Source organism: Rhinatrema bivittatum, chromosome 4 (assembly GCF_901001135.1).
Source record: "Rhinatrema bivittatum chromosome 4, aRhiBiv1.1, whole genome shotgun sequence".
Classification (NCBI taxonomy): domain Eukaryota; kingdom Metazoa; phylum Chordata; class Amphibia; order Gymnophiona; family Rhinatrematidae; genus Rhinatrema; species Rhinatrema bivittatum.
The window spans coordinates 329,073,014-329,098,522 of NC_042618.1; the positions used below are offsets into that span (position 1 = coordinate 329,073,014).

At 44.6% G+C, this 25,509-nt stretch overlaps 1 protein-coding gene across 2 annotated transcripts in view; it reads left to right on the forward strand.

Annotated features, from left to right (window-relative positions):
• The window catches only part of OGFOD3 (2-oxoglutarate and iron dependent oxygenase domain containing 3), a 294,571-nt gene that overhangs the window by 140,943 nt on the left and 128,119 nt on the right, over window positions 1-25,509 (forward strand). For both annotated transcript variants that reach the window (XM_029600371.1, XM_029600370.1), the window contains exon 7: window positions 24,335-24,488. In XM_029600371.1, the coding sequence (XP_029456231.1) occupies window positions 24,335-24,488 (154 nt within the window). The remainder of the gene's footprint in view (window positions 1-24,334; window positions 24,489-25,509) is intronic.

The following is a 25,509-nucleotide window of genomic DNA, read 5'->3' on the forward strand; positions in this document are numbered from 1 at the left end:
CTCCATTTGGTGTATGAATCATTCAATTCTGCTTCTCATATCTCTGCAATTTCTATTGGAGCGCAAATTGGTGGATCTCCCATGCTTGGGAGATGAACTCTTCAGGGAGAAACTCCAAGAAAAAGTCTCCCAGGTAAAAGACCAAAATGTGGTGGTTCAATTTTGTTCCCTAGTGCCAGAGCAACCTGTTCTGTTGTGACATTTGTATTATTTTTACAAACAACCCTACTTTCATAGATGGCCTTATCAGCCTTTTTCAGCAGTTCCACTTCCATCTCTTCTGGCACAGCGTCAATAGCAACTTACGGCCAGACCTAGACCATGGAAATGCCGACAGCCAAAAGCCACACAGCAGGCCCAGCCTAACCGGGGCCCAGTTTTTTACCTGTTGACCAATCCCCTCCCTTCTCTTCTGTAGCAGGACAAATTCAGCATTTTCTGGGCAAATGGCATCAAATAACCAAGGACTCCTGGGTCCTCAACACTGAGCGGTATGGGAAGTGGTTGCATTTCTCCCGGCCTCCATCCCTTCCATGCTATTTGCCTCCCCGTCCAGATCCGTATTATCTTCCACAAATCCATCTTAAAATGCAATTGCTTCTCAAACAAGCAGTGGAGATGATCCCTACATCGCAACACATACAGGGTTTCTGTTCCAAATACTTCCTCAAAAAGATGGGGATTGTATCCAATCACAGATTTGAGGCTCCTCAACAAAAATATCCTTCAGAATAAATTCAAAATGAGCTCCCTCAGTTCACTTCTCCCATTTGTTAAGTAAAGCAAATGGATATGTGCCCTAGATCTCAAGGATGCCTATAGTCACAGTCAATTCATTCTGCCCATTGGTGTTACCTATGGTTCCAAGTGGATTTGTCCCACTATCAATACTAAGTCCTTCTATTCAGCTTATTTTTTGTTCCCAGAGTCTTCATGAAGTGCCTTGCAATAGAGGCATACCTGCATCGCAGGGAATACAAATCTTCCCATATTTCAATAACTGACTGATCACAGTGTAATCTCAAGAAGCAGATCTCTGCTCCCTAGGTTTTCTCAACTATGAGAAGTCAAACCTGGAACCCACACAGTGCCTCCAGTTCTCATAAGGGTGTGTATCGACTCACCACTACAGAAAGGATTCCTGCCCATTGAACAAATATCCACCATGATTTTACTCATCTAAACACAGCTGTCCTATTCTAGGTCCATAACCAGGAAGCTCCTCTTAATATTGGGTCATATGGCAGCGGCTGTCCACGTATTTTCACTAATCCGCCTTCACATCCATTCTTTCTAGTGGTATCTGAGGGCTCAGTGAGAACAACTCACTCAACTCCTCTCTTCATGTTGGCTGTAGCCAGCCGGAATGTGGACCCTATACTGAGGTGAGATGGGGCTATCAGATGATGGCCCCACGAACCCTCACCGACAAAAGGCAGAATCAACAGTGAAAAGGAAACCCCCTCACCTGACTGGGTGGAATCCGGGTGTGGACTGGAGTCAGCAACTGGCAGAAGGAAGACCGAATCCCATGTAGTCCAGCTCAGCGCAGGAAGCACACAAGTAGGCAAAGTCCAAAAGGTAATCTGAATCAGGGCAGGCAGCAGACAAGCAGGCAAAGTCCAAAAGGTAATCCGAATCAGGGCAGGCAGCAGACAAGCAGGCAAAGTCCAAAAGGTAATCCGAATCAGGGCAGGCAGCAGACAAGCAGGCAAAGTCCAAAAGGTAATCTGAATCAGGGCAGGCAGCAGACAGGCAGGCAAAGTCAGGAAATCCGGGTCAGAGGCAGGCGGCAGACAGGCAGGCAGAGTCAGGCAGTCCAAATCACAACCAAGGCAGAGACACAGCTAGGCAGGAAGACCTGTTGCAAGGCAAAGACCGGCAGGCAGGTCCCAGGCTTTAAAGGAAGCTGACACTGATGTCACTTCCTGGGGCTGGGTCACTTCCTGGTCCCTGACCCCTTTAAGAGGCAGGACGAGTGTCTGGAGGGTTGCTCATGCCTACATTCAGTGACGTCGGAGATCGTGCTGGAGGGAATGTCCCGGATGCCTTGTTGCCCGACCGCAGATCCGCCCACGCTGGTAAGCTGAGCTGGTCGTACGGCTGCACGGCCATGCCGTGCAACACTTCAGTAATGCGAATCACACTTCCAGTTGTAGTGGTGTTTACATCCCCACATGCTCCGAGATGGTGCCCCACTTTTCCTGCTTTCCCTTTAGCTTGTCATCACAATAGACACTTTCCCTAGAGGTTGGGGAGCCCATGTGGGATCCTTCCATATCCAAAGAGTTTGGTTTCCTCAGGAGTCCCTTTAACAAATCATTTTCTTGAAGTTAAGAGTGATATGGCATGCTCTCACCACGTTTGCACATCTTCTCCAAGGGAAGAGCACTCTAATTCAAACAATGAGGTTGTCATGTTCTGACATCAAACAGGGAGGAACAGGATTGTGGCCTCTCTGCCATCAATTACTGAAAATGTGGAACTGGGCGGAACGACATAAAGAACCCTTCGTATAATTTGCCCTCCAGTGTATCCAACATTCTAGCAGATCACTTCAACAGAGTGCTTCACGAGTGGTCTCTACAGCTATCAGTAGCAAACAAATTGTTTGACTTCTGGGGTCTATTGACAGTGGACCTGCTTGCATTACAGGAAAACAAAAAACGAAATCAATTTTGCTCTATTCTACCTAGTAGTCACAGACTAGCACAAGACCCTTTCCTGCTTGAATGGGGCCAAAACCTTATATGTGCCTTTATGCCAACACTCCTCATTGCCAAAACAGTGCAAAAGGTTCTTCAAGACTATGTCCACCTGATCCTCAGAGCGCTGGCGTGGCCCAGACAAATTTGGTATGTGTATCTTGTCAAGCTTTCTTTTTTTTTTCAATTTAAGATTTATTAACGCTGTAATGAGCGAAAGTACACAAACAACATCAGCATAAACCAATACAGCCACCTGTTGCAAATATCAGTGTAAAACGAACCACTTGGTAGAAGCATACAAGCAACATGGTGTTTAACATTTAACCCCAGTCCCCCCCCCCCCCCCCCCGCATGTCATAGTAAATCAAGATATAATTGGTTGGTAAATCACCAGTCACTCCACCACCACTCTAGAGCAGACCTGGGCGGAATATAGGGTACGAGTTCATCCCTTTAAAGGTTGGTAAAGGTCAAGGGTCTCCATGCAATGTAGGGCTGCCAAGTCGCGTTAAACTTGGCCAAACGTTGATATTTCAGGGCCGTAAGACGGTATAGGGTGCAGGTTTTGTCCAGACGTCGTAGAAGTTCCTCCGGCGTAGGTGGTAAGGGTCGCTTCCAATGATATGCAATTTCCAGTTTGGTCGCCGTGCACACCTGTTGCACCAGATTTTGACCTGGCTGGGCTAGAGAATCCACTGATGCAAACAGTAGTGCCTGTTCGATCGTGAGAGTACAGGGGGCTTTCAAAAGGTGCGATAATAAATTTGAGATATAAGTCCACAACGGTTTAATAAAGACACAGTCCCACCACATGTGTAGATATGTGCCCCTATGATGGCACTTTCGCCAGCAAAGTGGGTCCAAGCTGGGATAACAATGATGCAATCTAACCGGTGTGAAATGCCACCTAAAAAGCGTCTTATAATTAGCTTCTATGATCCGCGTGGAAATATTCCCCCGAGAAACCGTAGAGAAGATAGTAGACCATTCCTCCTCAGAGTAGGCCTTCCCGAGGTCAGCCTCCCACGCCAGCATATGAGAAGATTTGTCAAAGGGCCGAGTGGACAATTGTCTGTAGATTTTGGAAATAAGGCCCCCCCACGACTGGAGTGGCAGTACAATAGCCCTCGAACAGGGAGCGAGATGTTGATATGAGACCTTTAGCCCGGGCACAGAGGAGGAAGTGTCGGAGCTGCATGTAGGGAAGAAACTCCGTTGAAGGGAGGTGGTAGGTCTCCTGAAGGACCGAAAACGGCAATGGAAGATCCCGCTGCATAACCTGATGAAAGCAGGTAACTCCACAGTTTTTCCAGAGCTCATATGCTTTAGGGGGAAGGCCGGCAGGAAACGTGGTGTTATGGAACAAAGAGGTAAGTGAGTGGTATTCCGAAGATCCCACCAGCTTGTGGCGCCATCTCTTCCACACGTTGTAGGTATGTCTGGTATAGGGGGTGAGCTGAATGTTCGGTCTCCACGTTTTGTCAGGTTGCCAGATGAGGGAGGACAATGGTGTCGGCTTGATCCATTCTTGCTCCAAAGCAACCCACGGCTTTAGAGAAGCTGAGCAGTGCCAGTCAATATTGTCAAGCTTTCTAATAGTCCTCCCATACCTCTGGAGTCCATCCCTGCTCTTATAACCTAAGACAACGAGACACTTTCATCCTAGTCTTTTAGCCTTCAACTTCACAGCTTGGATGTTGATCACATAGTGATTGCGAACCTTCATTTATCATCAGAAATTGAAGATATTTTGGTTTTGTCTAGAAAGCCTTCTACCAGAAGAAACTTTGCCTTCAAATGGAAAAGATTCTCCATCTGGTGCCAACAGTATGATTCAGATTCCTTTTCATGTGAGCCTCCACAACTCTTACAGTAGTTGTTTCACCTCTCTGACTCAGGCCTCACTGAGAGTACATCTGAGCACCATTGTGGCTTACTGCACCTTGTTGGATAATAAGCCAATCTCCATGCACTTACTTGTGTCTCATTTTATTAAAGGACTATGGCACATCAAACCCTGATAACAGAAGCCTCCTGTTCCGTGGGATCTCAATGTGCATCTCTCCCAACTGATGAAGCTTCCTTTCGAACCATTAGAGTTCACTTCTTTGGAGTTTTTGACTTGGAAGGTACTTTTCCTTATTATAGTCACCTTGGTGAGAAAAATTAGCAAACTCCAGGCTCTCATTTACTGCCCTCTGTTCTGCAGTTGTGTCACAATAGGATAGTTCTTCAAACCCACCCAAAGTTTCTACCGAAAGTAGTGTCAGCTTTCCATATCAATCAATCTATAGTACTCCCTGCTTTCTTCCCAAGGCCCCATGCTCACAAGGGGAAGAACGCCCTTCATACTCTGAATTGCAAACGATGTACTCAGCCTCCATATTTTGGATTACAAAAGATGCACTCAGCTTCATCTTCAAACCAACCAGCTCTTCATCTCATACAACCGCAACTGCCATAGGATAGCGGTCGCCAAACAAACTTTGTCCAACTGGCTATCTGATTGTATTCATCACTGCTATGACTTGGCAGGACTATAAGTTACAGACTTAGTCAAGGCTAGTCAGGTATGAGCTATGGCTTCTCTGTCACTCATCTTTGAGAAGTACCCATCAAAGATATGTGCAAACTTACAACATGGTTTTCAGTTCACACATTCACAACCCATTATTGTCTTGATAACATTTCAAAGACTGTCAGTAGATTTGGACAAGCAGTTTTACAAAATCAGTTCTTGCTGTGGTCCACTCTCCACGGTTGCTTAACAAGTAATTGCTCTGCTGCCATTCTCAGTTTGGGACTCCTCCCATGTAATGGCAAATTGAGCCTGCTTATCAAGGGGAAAAAAGCAAGTTTGCTTACTGTACACAGTGTTTTCCGACGATAGAAGGATGAATTAGACATGAAGTACCTGCCCACCTACTAGAGAGTCAACTACATAGCTAGATTCAGCTCTGTTACTGAGGAAGCTCATGAGGCAACGCCCACACAAGAACTCCTGCACATGCTCAGTAGAGTGAAGGTTTTTCAACTTGGAGAGACAAGTATGTTAGGTGCTGCCGACTGACATCACCTCACATGTAATGGCTACTTCATCCTGCTGTCTACAGAAAACACCAATTATGGTAAGCAGATTTGCTATTTTGTCCTAAATTCAGTACATTCATTTACAAATAATCAATGTGAAATTATTTAAACATGTGTGAAAGTATGCATCAAAATTAATTTCTTTGTAGAGCTGAGAGCTAAATAACATGACATTTGCAGTCTACAGCCCCATGAGATCTGCTTAGAATACACTGTCAATCACAATTTATACATCTGGTGAGACGTCATTCAGAATAATTCTAATTAGAAAGTGCGCGTGATGCAGATGCTATGTATAACTAATGGAATTTGACAATTATTTCTATGAAATAACATAGCAGCTTGACAACTGACTTATAGAGCTTGTTATGGATAAAGCTGCCAAAGGAAATTCCTTCTACAACAGATTTTTTTTAGTTTTCCACCACTTTCTGTAGACCTGATTATTTGGACCCAAAAAACAAAGCGGACGCTGATCCAATATGCTGGTAAGCAAAAGACAAAGGAGATCGGTGTAAAAAGGTGCCTTTATTGAAGCACCTTTTTACACCGATCTCCTTTGTCTTTTCGCTGACCTGATTATTTGAACAGGGATATGAGTTTGATAGTTCTGTTTATTGTTTTTGAATTAAGATTAATAATGATTGAGAAAATTTTACTATAAAAAAGGGAATATAGTGTTTATATTAACTAGTCTGAATGAAATCTGCTTTGAAGTGTTTAAAGGCAGAATATAAATAGATTGGATTGGATGATATTTGATTTATTTATTCACAGAGGACAAGCAGGATGTTAGTCCTTACACATGGGTGACATCATCAGATGGAGCCCCAACACAGAAAACTTAAGTCAAAGTTTCTAGAACTTGGTACACTGATCATGCCCAACATGCCCTATACTATGTGTCCATCACGGTGTGAGTGAGCTCATTTTGACTTATTAGCCTTGAGGAAAACTTTTCTCTTTTCTCTTTTTCTTGCGTTTTTCATGGATTTTCTTCACAGTGTTTGACGCCGGCTCCTTCTTGCTGCTTCCCCTTGGTGTTCCTAGTCAGGGTTTTCGACGCTTCTGGTAAGTTTCCTTTTGCTGTCGATTCCCCCACAGCAAGCATTACTTCGGTGCCCATTGGCCATCGATATCTGCCACCATCAATTTTGATTTTGCAGCCCTTTTATTTCATCCTGTCATGCCACTTCTGATTTTTGTCGATGCCTCCAGTGCCCGAGGACCAGAAATATGTTTCCTTTGCCTGGTGGCATCACACGACATCCGGGGTTGCTGCTTATGAGCACAATTGACCCCAAAGGGACGTGATCTATGGCTCAACAAGATGGAACAGCTCTTCAGGTCGAAGAAAACTGAGCCATTAGCATTGGTATCGATAGACCTCGGAGCTGCACAGATGAACACTGCTCCATCGACATCACGATCAGGCCAACTGCAGGGATTGCTGCTGCATGTCCCCAAGGGCTAGGTGCCAGAGGGCCGACAAGATGGCCAGACTCCTCCAATGGAACTATGACTCTTCCCCGTCGGGGAGTTATGCTCCATCGCAAAGACGAGCTACTCATTCGTCACCGGGCCCCAAATCACAGCACCATCCAAAACAACGGGTTGCTTCAGTGGAGCACAATATACTGAAGCACTACCCCGCTCAACCACTGGTAAGCCAGAGTCGGAGTCACGGATGCATGGATTGACATCTGTGCTGTTGACATCACGCTCCGAGTCATTGCACCGTAATAATGGATCAAAGCATGCGCACAATGCGACTGATCGAACACCTCTCGACACGACACAGTATCGGTTTCAAAGTCAACCTTGGATCACGATGTGCGTGCATCAAAGATAGCATCTAAGATGACGCATATGAAGCAAATGATGCATTGTCCTCTACATCAAAGGATACGAGGCCCACGCAAGCTGCACTGAAGCAGTCAATGCAGCACAATTATACTCAGATTGTCCAACCAAAGCAGAAGACGTAGAAACCTCACGAGGTTCCCAAAAGGTATCTATGCCCATCAGGATTTCCTGCATCTCAAGATTATTTAAAGAAAAAGAAACTGGACGAGGTTAGACCATCACACAGAGAGCATTGCATAGAGGTAGAACCAATCCTGCAAACTTACTTGGACCAAGCGTAGATGTCCCCTCAAAGACCACTTTCTGTGAGTTCCTCAAGCACTTCTCAGAGTGGCATGAGGGTTTACTCAGATCTTTCAAGGGAGACCCTCAGAAAACACAGTTGACCTCTTCAAGAAGAAATGATTCCCCATGACAAGTCTTACTGGGAACCACTGCACGTTCTCCCATTTGTTGTCCTCCAACTTCAGACATTGTTTGAGCAGCTATACCAACAAAGGGACATGGACATCAGTTATCAACTATGTCTGCACAGCTACCTGCGGATAAGACATGGTCTTCCTTACCTCCAGGGTCCCAGTCATATCTGGCAATGAAGCAAATTATATCTATTATTACCAACCTATTTGTCTCATTGCATCCAAACATACCCACCCCATCGTTCCCTTCTCACCCGTTGGAGCGGAATGAAACAGGGACATCACCAGCTTCACTTGGAGAGGTCAGTCCCATGCACTCGTCATCTCAGCACCATCACAGCCCTTCTGCTCCAATGGAGCATCACACTCCTCTGGCTTCTCCTCCATAGGCGGGATCACCCCCCCCCCCTCCCCCATCTTCATCTTCATCCACGGGTCTTTCCTTGGACCCACTGGAGGAACCACTTGAGCCCACATCTCCGGAGGATCTCGCCTACTCCAGATTTGATGAGAAGATGGGCACCACTTTTAAAGGTAGAGGTAAGGAAAATTCTGGACCCCTGTGCAGAGGTTTTTGGCATCCTGAGATACCCTCTGAACCATTGGCCTTGCCATCTCACAAATTCCTGGACTCTGTTTTACTGAAGTCTTGGGAGTCCCCACATTTCAACGTGCCAGTGTCCAGAAAACTAGACATTAAAAGTTTCATCTATAGAAATCCAAGGGTGATGGGGTGGTCCATTGACCCCATGCTTCCGTAGTTGTAGAGTCTGCAATGAAAAAGGCGAAAAAGTCAAAATGTCATTCTAACATGCCATCTGGGAAGGATAATAAGCTTTTAGATGACTTCAGTTGTAAAGTCTTTCAAAGCTCTATGCTCACCTCCCATATAGAACAGCACCAGTTCTACATGGTGCAATATTTATACGAATGCCTCCAACAACTTAAACCATTTGTATGCTCAGAAACTGGAGAACAGATTACTCCTCAGCCTTTTCAAAATCAAGAGGAGGGGTTCGGGCATCTCTTACGCTCAGTGTATAAGGTATTCGAAACAACATCTTGTACGTTGGGGACATCAGTCGCAGCTCATCAGATAGCTTGGTTGAGAGCAAGCCCCATACAAGAGGATGTCCATGATAAGCTTGCGGACCTTCCATGCCTGAGAGACAACCTATTTGGGGATAAGCTGAGAGAAACAGTTGCGCAAATAAAGGAACAAAATGTAGTAGTTCAATCGCTGGTATTGCCAACTGACCAGCATCCCCCCTGCAATCGATACTATTCTGCTTAAAATCCATACTTTCAAATAAAACCCTATAAACAGTACTCTCAATCAGGCCAATTCAGTACGGTGTGCTCAGGCTGAGCGCACTGTTAGCCCCCGTCTAGACGCACGTTTTCCACGCGCTAATATTACCCCTTATACAGTAAGGGGTAATAGAGCGAGGAAAACGCATGTCCAACCCCCCAAAAGCTAATAGTGCCCGCAACATGCAAATGCATGTTGATGAGCCTATTAGTTAGTCCCGCGCGATACAGAAAGTAAAATGTGCAGCCAAGCCGCACATTTTACTTTCAGAAATTAACGCCTGCCCGGAGGCAGGAGTTAATTTCGGCCGGCACCAGGAAAGTGTACAGAAAAGCAGAAAAAACTGTTTTTCTGGTCACCCTCCGACTTAATATCCTAGCGATATTGGGTCAGAGGCCCCAAAAATAAAAAAAAATTAAAATTCTAAAAAAATAAAAATAAAAAATCTGCCCGTGGGTTGGAAGATGGATGCTCAACTTTGCCGGCGTCCATTTTCTGAACTCGTGGCTGTCAGTGGGTTCGACAACCGACGCCGGTAAAATTAAGCGTCGGCTGTCAAACCCGCTGACAGCTGCCACTTCTGTCAATAGGGAGGTGCTGGGGGATGCGCTAGTGTCCCTAGTGCCTCCTTATTACCGCAGGCCCTCATTTAAATACAGAATCGTGTGCCCAGGAGAGTGGCCTGGGCGCGCATCGGGAGAGCCGGCGCTCACCTCGAAGCGCCGGCTCTCCCGCGAATTTTACTGAATCAGCCCGAATATTGGCTATCATCGTAATAACAGTCTTGCTCACAAGCTCCACCAGCGCCACCAAGAGGCTGCCAGTGTCATCGTAGGCCGCAAAAACAGCAGCAACAGTCATCGTAGCCCATTATTGGCCGAGGCAGGTCTGGTTTCCACTCCTCATTGGAGTTGTCCATCCAGAGACCGATCAGTCTGGGGACTTCCCCAAATCTCATCATGCAAGATTGAGGCAGGTTGTGGTATCCCAACCTTCAGACCCTGTCGCTCATAGCCTGGATGTTGAGAGGTTAATTCGATCTCTCAGAGGATGATTGTCAGGTCCTGGTGGTTTCTAGAAAGCTTTCTACTAGAAAGTCCTATGGACTAAAATGGAGGAGGTTTTCCATTGGTATAAGCAGAAAGCTCTAGATCCATTCTCCTGCCCCCCACAAAAAATGCTTGATTACCTTCTACACCTATCAGAAGCTGGCTTAAAAACTAACTCCATTAGAATTTATTTCAGTGCAATTGGCATAGATGTTACGCCCATCTCTGTACAGCCTATAATTGTACAAGTCATGTGGGACCTGCTTCAATTTTATTTTTTATTTATTTATTGTATTTATTTATCGAGTTTTATATACCGTTGTTCGGTTTTGCCATCACAACAGTTTACAATTTTCGATGGGTTACATAAATTAAGGAGTTAACATATACATTAAGAACGGAATAACAGTATAGCGTACATTAGATAAGGAGTTGACATATACATTAGGAATGGAATAACAGGGTTTTTTAAAATTCTTTATTTATGAATTTAAGTTTACAACACAAACCATTCATATTTGTATTCAATTCACATTGAATTCTTAGGAATCAGAAAAAAATAGTAGATTCCCTATCAAATTTTGAACATAACATTTCCCCAACATAAATTTTAAATTTACTCAATCTCCTGATTCCATGTTACTAAACAAATGGAGAGCCTATAGAGCATATCTTCTAACTAAATATATCAAAAAAAAAACAAAAACAGACAGAATTAATACAGATTATTCATTTATTACATTTCCAACATTCAGGACAAGGTCTGAAATTTCTAAAGTTTCTGCCCCCCCTCTCTGGTTTTTATGCTGCTATTAGGGCAAAAGAATACCATAAATTGAAAAGATGAAAAATCAAAAAATCAGTTGCGAGCTGAAAGCCCCATGCTAAGTTAAAAAAGTATTATCTATAAATAAACCCTAACACTAGTCATAACCCTAGTATAGGATCTATTTATCAGTGGTTTTAACGCACTTTAATTACCATGGTAGTCATTGAATCTTTCAGTTCAATAAATACTGTGGTACTGTTCCTGCAGATGGGAAAGTGTGGTTGTTATTGATTGCAGAATATGCGGTCACATTTCCTGCCCTCCTCCCCAAGCAAAAGACTAAAAGGGCATGAAGTCTCAAGGTCTCTGCCCCCGCCTATACTAGTGTGGAAGAAGTAGCTTTCCAGCATCACTCATCCCGAGTGTTACAAAATTATCCCCTAAATAACTAGAACAGTGAAACATAAAGCAGAGCTGCTTACCTGTAACAGGTGTTCTCCGAGAACAGCAGGATGTTAGTCCTCACACATGGGGTGACATCATCAGATGGAGCCCCAACATGGAAAACGTATGTCAAACTTTCTAGAACTTTGACTTGGCACACTGAGCACGCCCAGCATGCTCTATACCATGTGTCCACATGGGGTCCCTCTCCAGTCTTATAATATAGAATTATATATAAATGAAAAAATAGGATAAACCCAACTCCGCAGAATGGCGGGCAGGTTTCGTGAGGACTAACATCCTGCTGATCTTGGAGAACACCCATTACAGTTAAGCAAGTCTGCTTTCTCTTAGGACAAGCAGGATGGTAGTCCTCTCACATGGGTGAATACCTATCTACAGGGGACCAACAGACACCCAACTAGGTGCCAACGAGCACAACAGCAGTGCTATTGATAACAGAGGGGGAGACAGCCTGAACCCAAACAATGGGCCCTTGGCAAAGGGAGTTGGGTTCTACAGCTCAAACAGACTGCAAAGGACACACTGACCACTTCCTGTCACATAGGCCACACCTATCCAGACAATAGTGAGATATGAATGTGTGAGAGAACTCCATGTTGTAGCCTTGAAGATCTCTTCCATGGGAACTGCTCGCAAGTGGGCCACCGACGCTGCCATGACTCTGATAGAATGAGCCTTGACATGACCTCCAAGATGCAGCCCCTCCTGGACATAACATTGGATATTTATTTATTTTAGATTTTTATATTCTGCTTTTTGCACTTTTTTCAGCAGTTCAAAGCAGATTACATTCAGATAATGTAGGTATAATTGCGATGGAGAAGGTACAGAGAAGGGCTACCAAAATGATAAGGGGAATGGAACAGCTCCCCTATGAGGAAAGACTAAAAAGGTTAGGACTTTTCAGCTTGGAGAAGAGACGGCTGAGGGGGAATATGATAGAGATGTTTAAAATCATGAGAGGTCTAGAACGGGTAGATGTGAATCGGTTATTTACTCTTTCAGATAACAGAAAGACTAGGGGGCACTCCATGAAGTTAGCAGGGGTGCATAGTATAACTATAACAATGGTGCTGAAAAGGCAGTTACATATAACAGGGTGATAAGAACTTGGCTGAGAAGGAAGAGAAAGGACAGGTTATTAATTCACACAGGTAAACGATAGAGGATATGGTTAACCATGGTGTAGTTGGAGATTAGTTAACCATGTTGGAGATTAGTTAACCATGGTGTAGTTGGAGATTAGGGGAGGCTTGGAGGTGTTAGATCAATTGGCGTCCGGGAAAGCTTGTATGAATATCCAGGTCTTTAGTCTTTTTTTGAAGGTTGAGATGCATGGTTCTGTTCTGAGATTTGAGGGGATGGAGTTCCATAACGGTGGAATGGCTGTAGAGAAAGCCCGGTCTCTTAGTGTGCAGTGTCTGGTAGATTTGGACGGTGGTACCTGTAGCGATCCCTTGTATGCATCTCTTGTCGGTCTTGACGAATTGTGTAGTCTGAGAGGGATCTGTAGGTCAATGGGAGCCAGTTGGTGGATGTTTTTGTATGTGGTAAGGATGCACGAAAGCAACTAAAACACCTCTTGAAACATATTAAATCAAATTGATGCACACTGCATTAAAGACATCAACACATTCCGCTGAAAAGACATCAAAGCAAATGAAAGCTGACCATTCGACACATAGGAGGTGAACTTTGACGTAAGTATCAATGCAAGTTGCGGCTGAATCAATGCAGCCGACACATGCAGGACCAGAAATGCTCCATATCAGTTCAGATGACTGTCCAAACCTCTCCCTTTCTCACTTCACTCTACAGCCTCTAAGAGTTTCAAAGACAGAGGTCAGTACTTTCCAGTTCTACCAGACCATCTTGGGAGAATTTAAAAGCACAGAAGATTTTAAAAGCTGCTGTACCCTCACAACTGTGTGCAGCTTATGGCACTTCACTAACAGAGGCCAGACTACAGCTCCTGCATCACATCACTAGAGCTTTGACAGTTTCCTAGCTTCTGACCCAAGATCTATGTCTATAGACTCTGAATACTATATGCTCCATCCTCCCTCTGGCCTCTAGTCCTCCACCAGTACAGTCCATTCTAGTTTCAGAGGAGAATTCCCCACTGTTGATACCAACTCAGAGATCTCAAAGGCCATGGAGCAAATAACAGATATAGTTTGAAGTTTTTTTTACCTCCTTTGTACCAGAAGTAGATCAACCAACATTTCCACCTGCCTACCCAATACTTACATTCTCACCTTAGAAAGTAATGCCAGATGCTCCACCATTTTCAACATCTTTTTTTTGGGACATAGGAGGGCTATTTCCAGTGTCTGATTTCCACTGGCTTCAGTTCCCTCAGCAGGAATCAGTCCTCCTCACTCACCGCAATCTTCTTGGTCCAGTGCTTGCTTGCCAGGAAAATCCCTCGGCATCCACAGGCATCCCATCTGACCCACCTCTGGGGCAACCGGATCACACTTCTCCACTAGAGGATTTGACATTCTCCAAATTTGTGGAGAAGATGGGCGCAGCACCCAGCATAGCAGTAAGCAAAGACCTGGATCCAAGAGCGGAAGTCATGAGAATGCTAAACGTCTTGGACATTACAGCAGAACCTTCTGCCTTATCTTCACTTGAAGTACTAGATGTCCTACTCATAAAAATGTGGACACTCCATATTCAGGTATTACAGTTACCCAGTAAATTTGATCCGAACTTCAAAATGAAACAATCGCCAGGATATATTATAGTTCAACTCCCATATAATTCTGTAGTGGTAGAATCTGCCATGAAGAAGATAAAAAAGACCTGTCTTCTTTCCAACACTTCCCCGAGAAAAAAATTACCAAATCCTCAATGACTTTAGGGAAAAATGTTTTCCAGGGCATGTTGCTCACAGCGAAAATCAAGCAATATAAGTTCTATATGGTACAAAATATTTATGACTGCGTACAGAATTTAAAACCATTCATTTACTCAGAGACAAGTGAACAAATTTTACCAGCTCCACTGAATTGGAGGAAGCCATCCAACATCTTTGTTCAGTGTACTAGTCCTTTGATACCACGGCACGAACATCTGCTGCATCGATTGGAGCATGTTGCATGGCCTGCTTTGAAACATAGGTAACACCCAAAAGATGGATGTATTGGAATTTCTGCATAAGCATCCTTTAAATATAGGGAGCACATCCAATTGTCCTGCTGTTTGGACTTTTGGCTACCCCTGAGTTTTGACGAAATGCCTTGCAGTGGTAGTGGCTCACTTACGCCATCAAAGGATTCATGTCTTCCCTTATCTGGATGACTGGCTCCTGGTAGCCCCGTCAAGGGACACCTTTCAATCACATCTCCATAAATTGATATCCATCCTTCAATCTCTCGGCTTCCTGATCAATTTCAATATCAATCCTACAGCCTACTCAACACATTTAGTTCATTGGAGCCATTATAGACACCATATAAATACGCACATTTCTACCTTTGATCAGAGTAATAGCACTCAACAAAGTTGCCAATACACTGATGAAATCGACATCTACAACAGCCTGCTTCATTATTGTACTTTTGGGACACTTAGCAGCAGTGATGCAAGTAGTCTCATTAACTAACTTACACATGCGTCATCTGCAGTGGGGATTAAGATCTCAGTGGAACCAATTCCTTCAACCAGTTCTTACAAAGATCTCTCTTACCCCAGATATGAAAGCAGAGATTCATTGGTGGCTACAACCATCCAAACTTCAGGAAGATTCTCCCCTTCAGACAGTGCCTTCTCAAGTCACAAATGCCTCAACTGTGGGTGGGGGGGAGACTACACTGATCACTTCAAGGCACAAGGGGTATGTTCTACTCAAGAACAACATTTACAAATCAATTTACTGGAGCTCGGAGCAGTTCACAATGCACTATTTGCATTCAAGCACATCATCAGAGGAAAAGAAATAATGATCCAGACAGACAACCAAGTTACAATGTTCTACATCAACAATCAAGGGGAACAGGATTGTGGATCATGTGCCAAGAGACCCTACACATATGGCAATGGGCAATAGAAAACAAGGCCACGCTTCAAGCCACTTACTTACCAGGCAGAAAGACTCAGCAGAATATTCCACCCTCATGAATGGTCCTTGAGTCAAACCATAGCCAATCATCAGTTCAAGCTGTGGGGTCAGCCTTGGATCAACCTCATTGCAACAGAGCAGAATCGAAAACTAAATCAGTTTTGCTCCATTCATCCCAATAATCTATGTGAAGCTCAAGATGTCTTCCTATTTCCCTGGAGCATAGGACTCGTGTATACTTCCTCTGATACTACTCATAGCGAGGACCATACAAAAACTCATATGAGACCACGCTACAATGATTCTGATCACACCAGCCTGGCCAAGCCAAGCGTGGTATACATATCTAGTTCATTTATCCACGAGATGGCCCATTCACTTGGGAAATGTTCCATACCTCCTATCCCAAAAAGAGGACTCATTACTGCATCCTGCTTTTCCAACTCTCTATCTTACAGCTTGGATTTTTGAGCACTCAGTCCTAGCACAGTGATCCCTAACAGAATAGATTGAAAATATACTCCTCTTTGCAAGGAAACCATCCAGAAAATGAAGTTACTCTTTTAATTGGAAATGTTCCACAGTTTGGGAAACACAGCAACCCACTTGTGAACCCAGACATCTTTTGTCATATCTTGACTTTCTTTCAAACTCTAGGCTTGCTGTAACATCAGTACATGTGCTTCTCAGGGCTTTGCAGCCTACCATTCTCCTGAGAATGGAGCGCCTATTTCTGTATATCCTTTGGTCTCCAAATTCATGAATAGTTTGTTGAAATTGAAACCACCAATTTGCAAGCCTCCAGTACTTTGGGTCTTTAATGTAGCTCTCATTCTTCTAATGCAAGCTCGGTTTGAGACTTAGAGTCCCTTAGAGACTGCATCTGGAAAGTATTCTTCTTGGTAGCAGTGAATTGCAAGTGCTGGTTCACTACTCACCTTAGATGCAATTTTTCCATGATAGAGTAGTTCTCAGAATGCTTCCCAAGTTCTTGCTAAAAGTGGTGTCTGCATTCCACTTAAATTAGTCAATAATTCTTCCAATTTTGTTTCCAAAACCTCAAGCTTATTGTTGGGATTTGCTAGGGAGCTAGCAATTGGTTACGCTCTCCTTCTCCAAAGGGGAGGAGCTAGCAATCTATTACGCTCGCCTCCTCCAGAGCGGAGGAGTTAGTAATCTGCTGTCACTCACTCCGCCAGGAAGGCGGAGTTGGCAAGCTGTTCTGCTGTTCTCCTGAAAGGGGAAGGAGTAGCGATATGACATGACCTGCTCCTCCAGAGGGGAGGAGTTAGCTATCTGTAGATCTATTAGCAAACTGTTGTAGATACTCCTGTAAGGAAGGAAGTAGCAAGCTGTTACCAATCTGCTAAGAAGTAGCAATCTGTTATGGATCAACTCTCCAAGGGAGAGGAGTTGACAGTAAGTATATAGTACTTTGCTACTGAGATAGCAATCTATCATGCCCCCCGCTACGGAGTAGCAATTTGTATATATATATAAGCTGCTGGTAAGTCTCAGAGAAAGAGGAGTAGCTGTCTATATAATGCTTCCGTGAGCGGAGTTAGTAGTTTGTAGTGGTTGGCTCCCACAAGGTGACAATAGTGAAAGGAATGGCCACTTGGAGGAAATGGTGAATCCCTGGGTCGATGGCAGATGACAGCGCCCCCAGGAAGAGATCCTGAGAGGAACCACCGACTAGGCTAGAATATGAGATAAACAAAATAGTTCTTTATTAGACTGGAAGCTAGACCACAGGCGTGGCAGTAGTGAGTCGTTGTGTCCGGCAAGGCTGAAGTCCTTCTGATACTGGAATATAATCTCTGGGTCGCTGAGCTGTAGAGAGAGACTAGAAGTAGTGAGTAGACAGGTTATACTGGATACAAGATGGTACACTCACAATAGTCAATGTCTGCAATGGTCTCTATGCCACAGAGAGTCTTCAGTACATACAGGAACAGGAGCCGTAGGCGAGCACTGGTTCCCACAAACAGTCTGTAATAAGAACTCACAATTGCTGTATAAGATTCTAGGAACATGGGCCCTCGTGGAGCGAGTACCGGTTCCTATCTGTAATCTTGCCAATGTAACTCTTGATCTCTGTACCTGCGATAACGTTTTGGACGGAAGGGAGTCTTCAGAGCAAATAGGAATGTAGGCCCTCGTGGCGCGAGTACCGATTCCTATGTAATAGAACTCACTGTGTTCATGTCCGCGATCACCTCCAGGCAATGAGGAGTCTTCCGAGTGTTCTGGCAATCTGAAATCAAGAAGAGAGAGCGGAGCCCCCGGGGAGCGGGTACTCCTGGTAAGTTTGAAAAGGCCGAGCAGTGGGAACAGGTTCCCCGGCTGAATCGGATCGTTGTTGCAAGTAGCGTGGAGTGCTGAAGCAAGTCCCGTTGGAGTTCATTGCTAACTCGTTAGAGGTTAGCAAACAAAGACCTTTTAAAGTACAAGTAGATGACTTCACTACGGGGGACGCCCCCGAGGTTCGCGCCCTTGCTGGTACAAAGTCTGGAGCGCGCGCGCCCTTACGTCATCGGGAACATGGCGGATCCATAGCGTCAGGCCAGCACGGGGGAACCGGGACCAAGAGGCGGAGAGAAGCCGCTGCTGCACTGTCCGTCAGAGCCGAAGGGAGTCACATCCCAGGTAGAGAGGGTGGAGCGAGGGGCGAGAAGAGGCACAAACGCAACACTTATGAGGGAGAGAAAACTTTGTATATACTGGACTACAAAAGAGCTCTAGCTTTCTATAAATGCCATACACAATCTAATACGAATCCAACAAACTTGGCACAACATAACGAAGAGATTGCTTTCTAACTGGATTACGAGTTGCATTCATCATTGCTATGCAGCAGCTGGACTCAGTCTCACTAATCCAGTCACAGCTCATCAGGTATGAGCAACAGCTTCATTGCACACCTCAGAGAGGTTTCACTTGAAGACATTTGTAAAACAGGTACCTGGTCATTGGTGCATACATTCACTTCCTACTACTGCTTAGAAGCCTTGGCTTCCACAGACAGTGCAGTATGATAGGCAGTATTACACCACTTGTCACATAAATAGTCTGCTATCCACGGTGGATTCCAGATTGCTTCCGCTGCAACCCTCAGCTTGGGACCCCCAACAGGTCATGGCTAATTCAGCCTTGCTTATTGATGGGAAAAAAAGCAAGTTTGCTTACTGTAAACAGTGTTTTCTGTAGATAGCAGGATAAATTAGGGAGCTGCTTGCCCTCTTCCTAAAACAGCAGACTACCTTCATACTAGCTTTGAAACAGACTGAGGAGACTCGGGGGTGAATTCAATACCATGTGCTAGCCGCTGCGCACGGCCTAGCATGCAAAGACGCACATGTCCATAACCCCCGATCCAATACGGGGATTAACATATCCAAAATGCGCATCCAAATCTTTACGTAGCTAATAGCGCTTGTCACATGGAAATCCATGTTGATGAGGCTATTAGCTAACTCCCGCGATCCAATACATTTTCTGCATGGTCAATGCACCCTTGCAATGCGGCAAATTTTATGCCAGCCTGGGGCTAGTGTAAAGGTATGCCACACTCAAGGGCGCAATGAAAAAAAAAGAAAAATCCTGCTTTCTGAGATTCCTTCTAACAGTATTGTAGCAATACTATGTAGAAGAAACCAAATAAAACAGTATTTATTTAAAAAAAAATTATTTTGAAAAAAAAAAATTTTGGCCGTCCAATACACACACAAGATACACAGTCTAGGACATGTATCTTGTGCTTGTATATGCCGGTTGCAGGAGAAAACAGACGCTCGTAGATTGAGCATCTGTTTTTCCAGCCAGCTTGACAGCCACCTCTCCTGGGTGCCTGATTCGTTGGAGACATTAGGGACTCACATTTGTACCTAGAGCCTCCTTTTTAGCGTGACCCCTCATTTTAATATTGGATCAGGAGCCCAGGAGAGGTGGCTGGACACACATTAGGAAAATGGACTCTCAATACTGAGCGCTCATTTTCTGTGCACATTTATTGCATCGGTCTCTCTGAGGCAATGTCCAAGCAGGAATTCCTACAAATGCTCAGTAGAGCTAAAAGCTCTACTAGCTTGGAGAGACAGTTCTGTTCAGTGCTGCCTGATGACATCACCCACAGGTCATGTCTAATTCATCCTACTATCTATGGAAAACACTGTTTACGGTAAGCAAACTTGCTTTTATTGAAAGGTAATTCTGTTCAGCCAGGCAGTATCTGTATAGGACACAAAATTGTTCAGAGTAGTTAAATCACAAGCAGATTGTGATAAATTGCAGGAAGACCTTGTGAGACTGGAAAATTGGGCATCCAAATGGCAGATGACATTTAATGTGGATAAGTGCAAGGTGATGCATATAGGGAAAAATAACCCATTCTATAATTACACAATGTTGGGTTCCATATTAGGTGCTACAACCCAAGAAAGAGATCTAGGTGTCATAGTGGATAACACATTGAAATCGTCGGTGCAGTGTGCTGCGGCAGTCAAAAAAGCAAACAGAATGTTGGGAATTATTAGAAAAGGAATGGTGAATAAAACGGAAAATGTCATAATGCCTCTGGATCGCTCCATGGTGAGACCGCACCTTGAATACTGTGTACAAGTCTGGTCGCCGCATCTCAAAAAAGATATAATTGCGATGGAGAAGGTATAGAGAAGGGCTACCAACATGATAAGGGGAATGGAACAACTCCCCTATGAGGAAAGACTAAAGAGGTTTGGACTTTTCAGCTTGGAGAAGAGACGACTGAGGGGGGATATGATAGAGGTGTTTAAAATCATGAGAGGTCTAGAACGGGTAGATGTGAATCGGTTATTTACTCTTTCGGATAGTAGAAAGACTAGGGGGCACTCCATGAAATTAGCATGGGGCACATTTAAAACTAATCGGAGAAAGTTCTTTTTTACTCACGCACAATTAAACTCTGGAATTTGTTGCCAGAGAATGTGGTTAGTGCAGTTAGTATAGCTGTGTTTAAAAAAGGATTGGATAAGTTCTTGGAGGAGAAGTCCATTACCTGCTATTAAGTTCACTTAGAGAATAGCCACTGCCATTAGCAATGGTTACATGGAATAGACTTAGTTTTTGGGTACTTGCCAGGCTCTTATGGCCTGGATTGGCCACTGTTGGAAACAGGATGCTGGGCTTGATGGACCCTTGGTCTGACCCAGTATGGCATTTTCTTATGTTCTTATGTTCTTAGATTGTATAATCTCTTTCATTCTACTGTCAAGTATTGTTGCAAAGAACAAGTGTATTCTCTGGATTCCAGGTACAATTGAGCTCCAAATGAACATGCTTGTGATTCTTTTATTTTAGTCCTGGACTGCTACCTAACTTTCCCAAACTATGGTACCCTCTCTGTTTCAACTGTTTGGGATTAATTAAAAAAAAGATTTATGCGCTTATGACTGGGTTTTACATACGTACATGAGCTTTTGAAAATTGCTATTATATATGTTACTTTTACATGCGTAAATCCTTTTGAAAATTGCCCTTTGTATTCTGCTTGTACATAAAAATAATTTTCAACATTCATACAGCAAAGCATCAAATCCAGGAGCTAGTACTGTATGAGATTTAAAATGGAATAAGTCATTGTGGGGGGGAAATTCTCATACTGTCCACATTGGACACAGAACACATGCATTTTTTATCTGAGGGTTTTGCAGCAATTTTCAAGGCAAATGCACGAGCTTACTTTTGCTTTGAAACTTGCCATAGATGCAAAGTACATACAATCACTTGTATTTCCTTTTTCTACAGATAGAAATTTTGAAAGAAAAGAATGCCCATGTGTCTTTTTCCTCCCTTGACTTAATCCTGCTCCTCTCCCGGGAGTACCTCTTCTCAGTGTAAGGAATAGTGTGACCTTTAAGCCACATTGAGGGAGGGCAATTTCAGACCATCGACTAACATGGATAAAATGCTTTGAAAATTGTCTTCCCTGTAAATAAGGCTTGAATGTGATATAGATCTGCACCACACATGTGGGCAGGGCTGCCCTTAAGAGGGAGGGGCCAAAAGGGATTAAAGCCCAGCCTCCCGGGTGCTCTGGGAAGGCCCCATACTGCTGTGGTAGACCCACTCCCAGCACTGAGAGTTCCTGTGAACTAATGGGTGGAGCTACACATGCCAGTGCAGTAAGACCCCACTGCATCTGCTTTGTCCTGGGTCTTTTACCTGCAAGCTGGAGTAGGACTCATCCAATGGTGATGCATTTGAGCTTTGTGGAGGAAAGATGAAAGCTACTCCATCCGTGACTCCCTTCTAGTGCAAGAATGGTGATGAGGTTTAGTCTTGGATGAAACTGTCCCTTCATCTGTTAGGGTTTGTGGACCCTTGGCCCGAGGTGGGGTTGATGCTACCTGAGGGGTTGGGCCCCACAGGTCCTCACCGTCGGGAGGCGAGGCTGGCCGGGAACAGAGGCAAACAGGAACTTTGCCAGTACCAGCCCTCGTTCCCCGCAGGTTGAGCCCTTGGGTGCCGGGGCTGACTGATCTTAGGAGCACCTCTGTGTGGCTGGTCCCGGAGAGAGTAGGCGGCTGGAAGCAGAGACAGTGACGTTAGGTATAGTCCAAGACCGAGGTACTCTCGGAGGGAGAGGGAGAGAAAGCCTCAAGGGGGTGAAAGGCCACCGTAGTTCCGAAGACAGTAGAACAGGAGCACGTGGGAGTGGCCCAGAGGAGAGGAAGTACAGAAGCAGAAGCTTGTATAGTGGTATGCTGAAGCAGGGCTAGAGTGGGGGATCCGCTGTAGCAGGTATGAGTAGAGCAGTAGCGCAGAAGGACTGCCCGAGAAACGGCAGTGCAGTAACAGGGCCTTGTGATGTAGTAGTGCTGAGAGGTGCCCCGAGGAGCGGGGCCACAGAGTCATAGTCCAGTAATGTCAAAGCGCTGAGACGGGACTAGAGCAGAAGCGTAGAGGCAGCGTCTTGTGACGTAGAAACTCTGACCCAGACCTAGAGGGGGCGGAAGCACCATGACAGGATCTCTTGATGTAGCAGCGCTGATTCAGGTCTTGAAGAGTGAAAGCATTGAAGCAGGATCTCCGATGTAGAAGTGCCGCGGCAGGGTCCCAAGTGTAGAGGTGCTGAGCCAGGCCCCAAGGAGCGGGAAGTGCCAAGACAGGGTCTCAGGTGTAGAAATGCTGAGCCAGGCCCCGGGGAGCACCAAGACAGGGTCCCAGGTGTGGAAGCGCTGAGCTAGGCCCCGAGGAGTGGAAGCGCTGAGCCAGGCCCCGAGGAGTGGGAAGTGCCAAGACAGGGTCCCAGGTGTGGAAGCGCTGAGCCAGGCCCCGAGGAGCGGGAAGCGCCGAGACAGGATACCGATAAGAAGCGCAGGGAACCGTAGAGCAGGAACAACAGGTCCAGAATAGTGGAGCAAGCACCAGAAAGTAACCAGGGAACTCGTTGCCAAGTTGGTTAGTGGTGGCTGGAGGTAGTCCTTAAATATCCCGGGCCAGTGATGTCATCAGCCGGGGACAAGCCTGAAGTTTCCGCCATTGGCCCTTTAAAGGGAGGACAGATGGCACGTGCACGCCTAGGGAAGCCCAGGATCAGAACGCTGGGGCGCGCCTCGGGAGGCCCAGGATCAGAACGCTGGTCAGCAGCGGCCCAGCCACCAGGTGGAGCACAGGGAGCCAGGAGGAACATGGCGGCAGCAACTGGCCACAGCCGCGAGTGTACCGGGAGTAGAGAGCCAAGCATGACATGACGTGAGTTGAGCCGGCTGCAGGCAGCTGCGGCCGGCGGCCATAATATCATCATCCCTTGTAAACGATAGAACTTGAGTTGCTTAGGTATGCTTTCCGGGGAAAATCTGTCCCCATTAAAATCATAACTTTCCCAACATCAGCTCTAAACACTATGATGTAATAAAAATTTTTAGTGGAAGAGGCTTACTGTGCCCAAGCTTGTATTGTGTAAGCTCTTCTTATCAGAAGTATTCTAACCACGTGACTTATCTTGTATAACTGTGCGCATTGTAGAATTAACAAACGTTATGAAGCATTATTTCTTGTTTTTCTCTCCCATCTTTTTCCCTTCAGCTCTTAGATTGTCGGGTCTTTTAGGTAGGGAATTAGCTAGAAATATATCGGAGGAGCACTATGGAAGCTGAGTGGGTACTAAGAGGTGCAATGATATATTTGTGATGTGAAGATATGGCCAATAGAAGGTGGGTTTTATTGAGGGTTAGATGGGTTTTTTGGAGGTCGGAGGGAGGAATTTAGGTGTTGTTTGCAGATGGGTTGGGGAGGTATATTATGTGGGGTGTGTATTGTCATTGTATTTATATTGTGTTTGCAGCCCGCTGTTGGATACCCAGGGGAAGTAGGAAACTAAAATTAAATTAAATTATTAAATAAGACTCCTCTTCACAGAGTTGAACCTAATGAGCTCAGTATTCTGTGTCGTACATGAGAGAGGCACAGAATAACATGTCTGCACTACAGGATTCACCTTTGCATCCTTACACCCTTTTTATTACCTAGCTTGCCTTCTTTATTTTTTCCATATTATGCTGGATTTTGTTTTGACTGTGATGTAACTTTTTCTTTTTTGTAGTGATATAAGACAGAGAGTTCAGCAGGAAATAGCCAAGACCTTTGGCATCAGCTCTTCTTCCATGTATCTAACCAAACCAACCTTCTTCTCAAGGATGGACAGCACAGAAGCAAAAACCGCCCATGATGAGTACTGGCACCCTCATGTTGACAAGGTAATGGAGCCTATCCTTTCCTTATGGTTTGGACTTGGTATTTCTTTTGAACTTAAAACACATTGGGATGGTAAAGATAGGACAGGATTGGAAATATCTTGCTGATGAAACTCAGAAATTTTACTTTTATTCATAAAATTAAAAAAACACAAAACACTCAACTGACCTTTTCCTCTTTGAAGCATGGGGTTCTTTCTTGACAGAAACAGTGTCATTCTGTTCTCTGAGTTTCAGAAAAAGTGATTTTTTTTAGAGGTATTTATAATAGATCAGCTTCGGTAATTGCATATCTAAATCCAAAAATCATATGGATGACCAAAAAATGATCCTTTACAGCAAGGCTGCATATTAATTACTCCTGGGGGAATTCTGTACAAAAAAAACTTAAAATTCTGCGCACAAAACTTAAAATTCTGCAAAAGTCTGCAAACTTTATATTGGTCAAAATAACACAATTTACATGACAGTCTTTAAGTAATGCTAAATTTATAAACCCAAACAATATAACATGAAAAAATTATGAATTCAAAAAAGACCTGTTATATGGATGTCAATTGTCTGAGTGTACCTTCATACGATGCTGTAACACATGCAGCTATCGTGACTGTGAAGCCTGTGTATAGGCTTTAAAAATCATTAGGTACCCCAGTGTTGGAATGCAAACTTTTGTAGTGCTCACTGTCCACTGTGCAATTGTTGCTTAAATGGTCACGTGGATACTGTTGCAATATTCACTTATCTCAAATTTGTAGTCGGTCTTGCCTCAGCCTTGCCTCAGTCTTTAAGTAATTACATTTTAAATGAATACAGAAAAAGGTTATTACTTAAAGATGCAGAATTTTAAATTTTGAGCAGAATTTCCCTAGAAATTCACTGTAAGAGTGTCCCTTCCACTCACTCTGGCCACTTTGCCCTCTCAGGCCCCAACTCCTCCACCTGCCAGTATCTCTCCCCTTCACCTCTAGGCTCAACCCCTTCCACTCTATCGCCAGTCCCAGAGTTTGACCCCGTTCTCAGTACT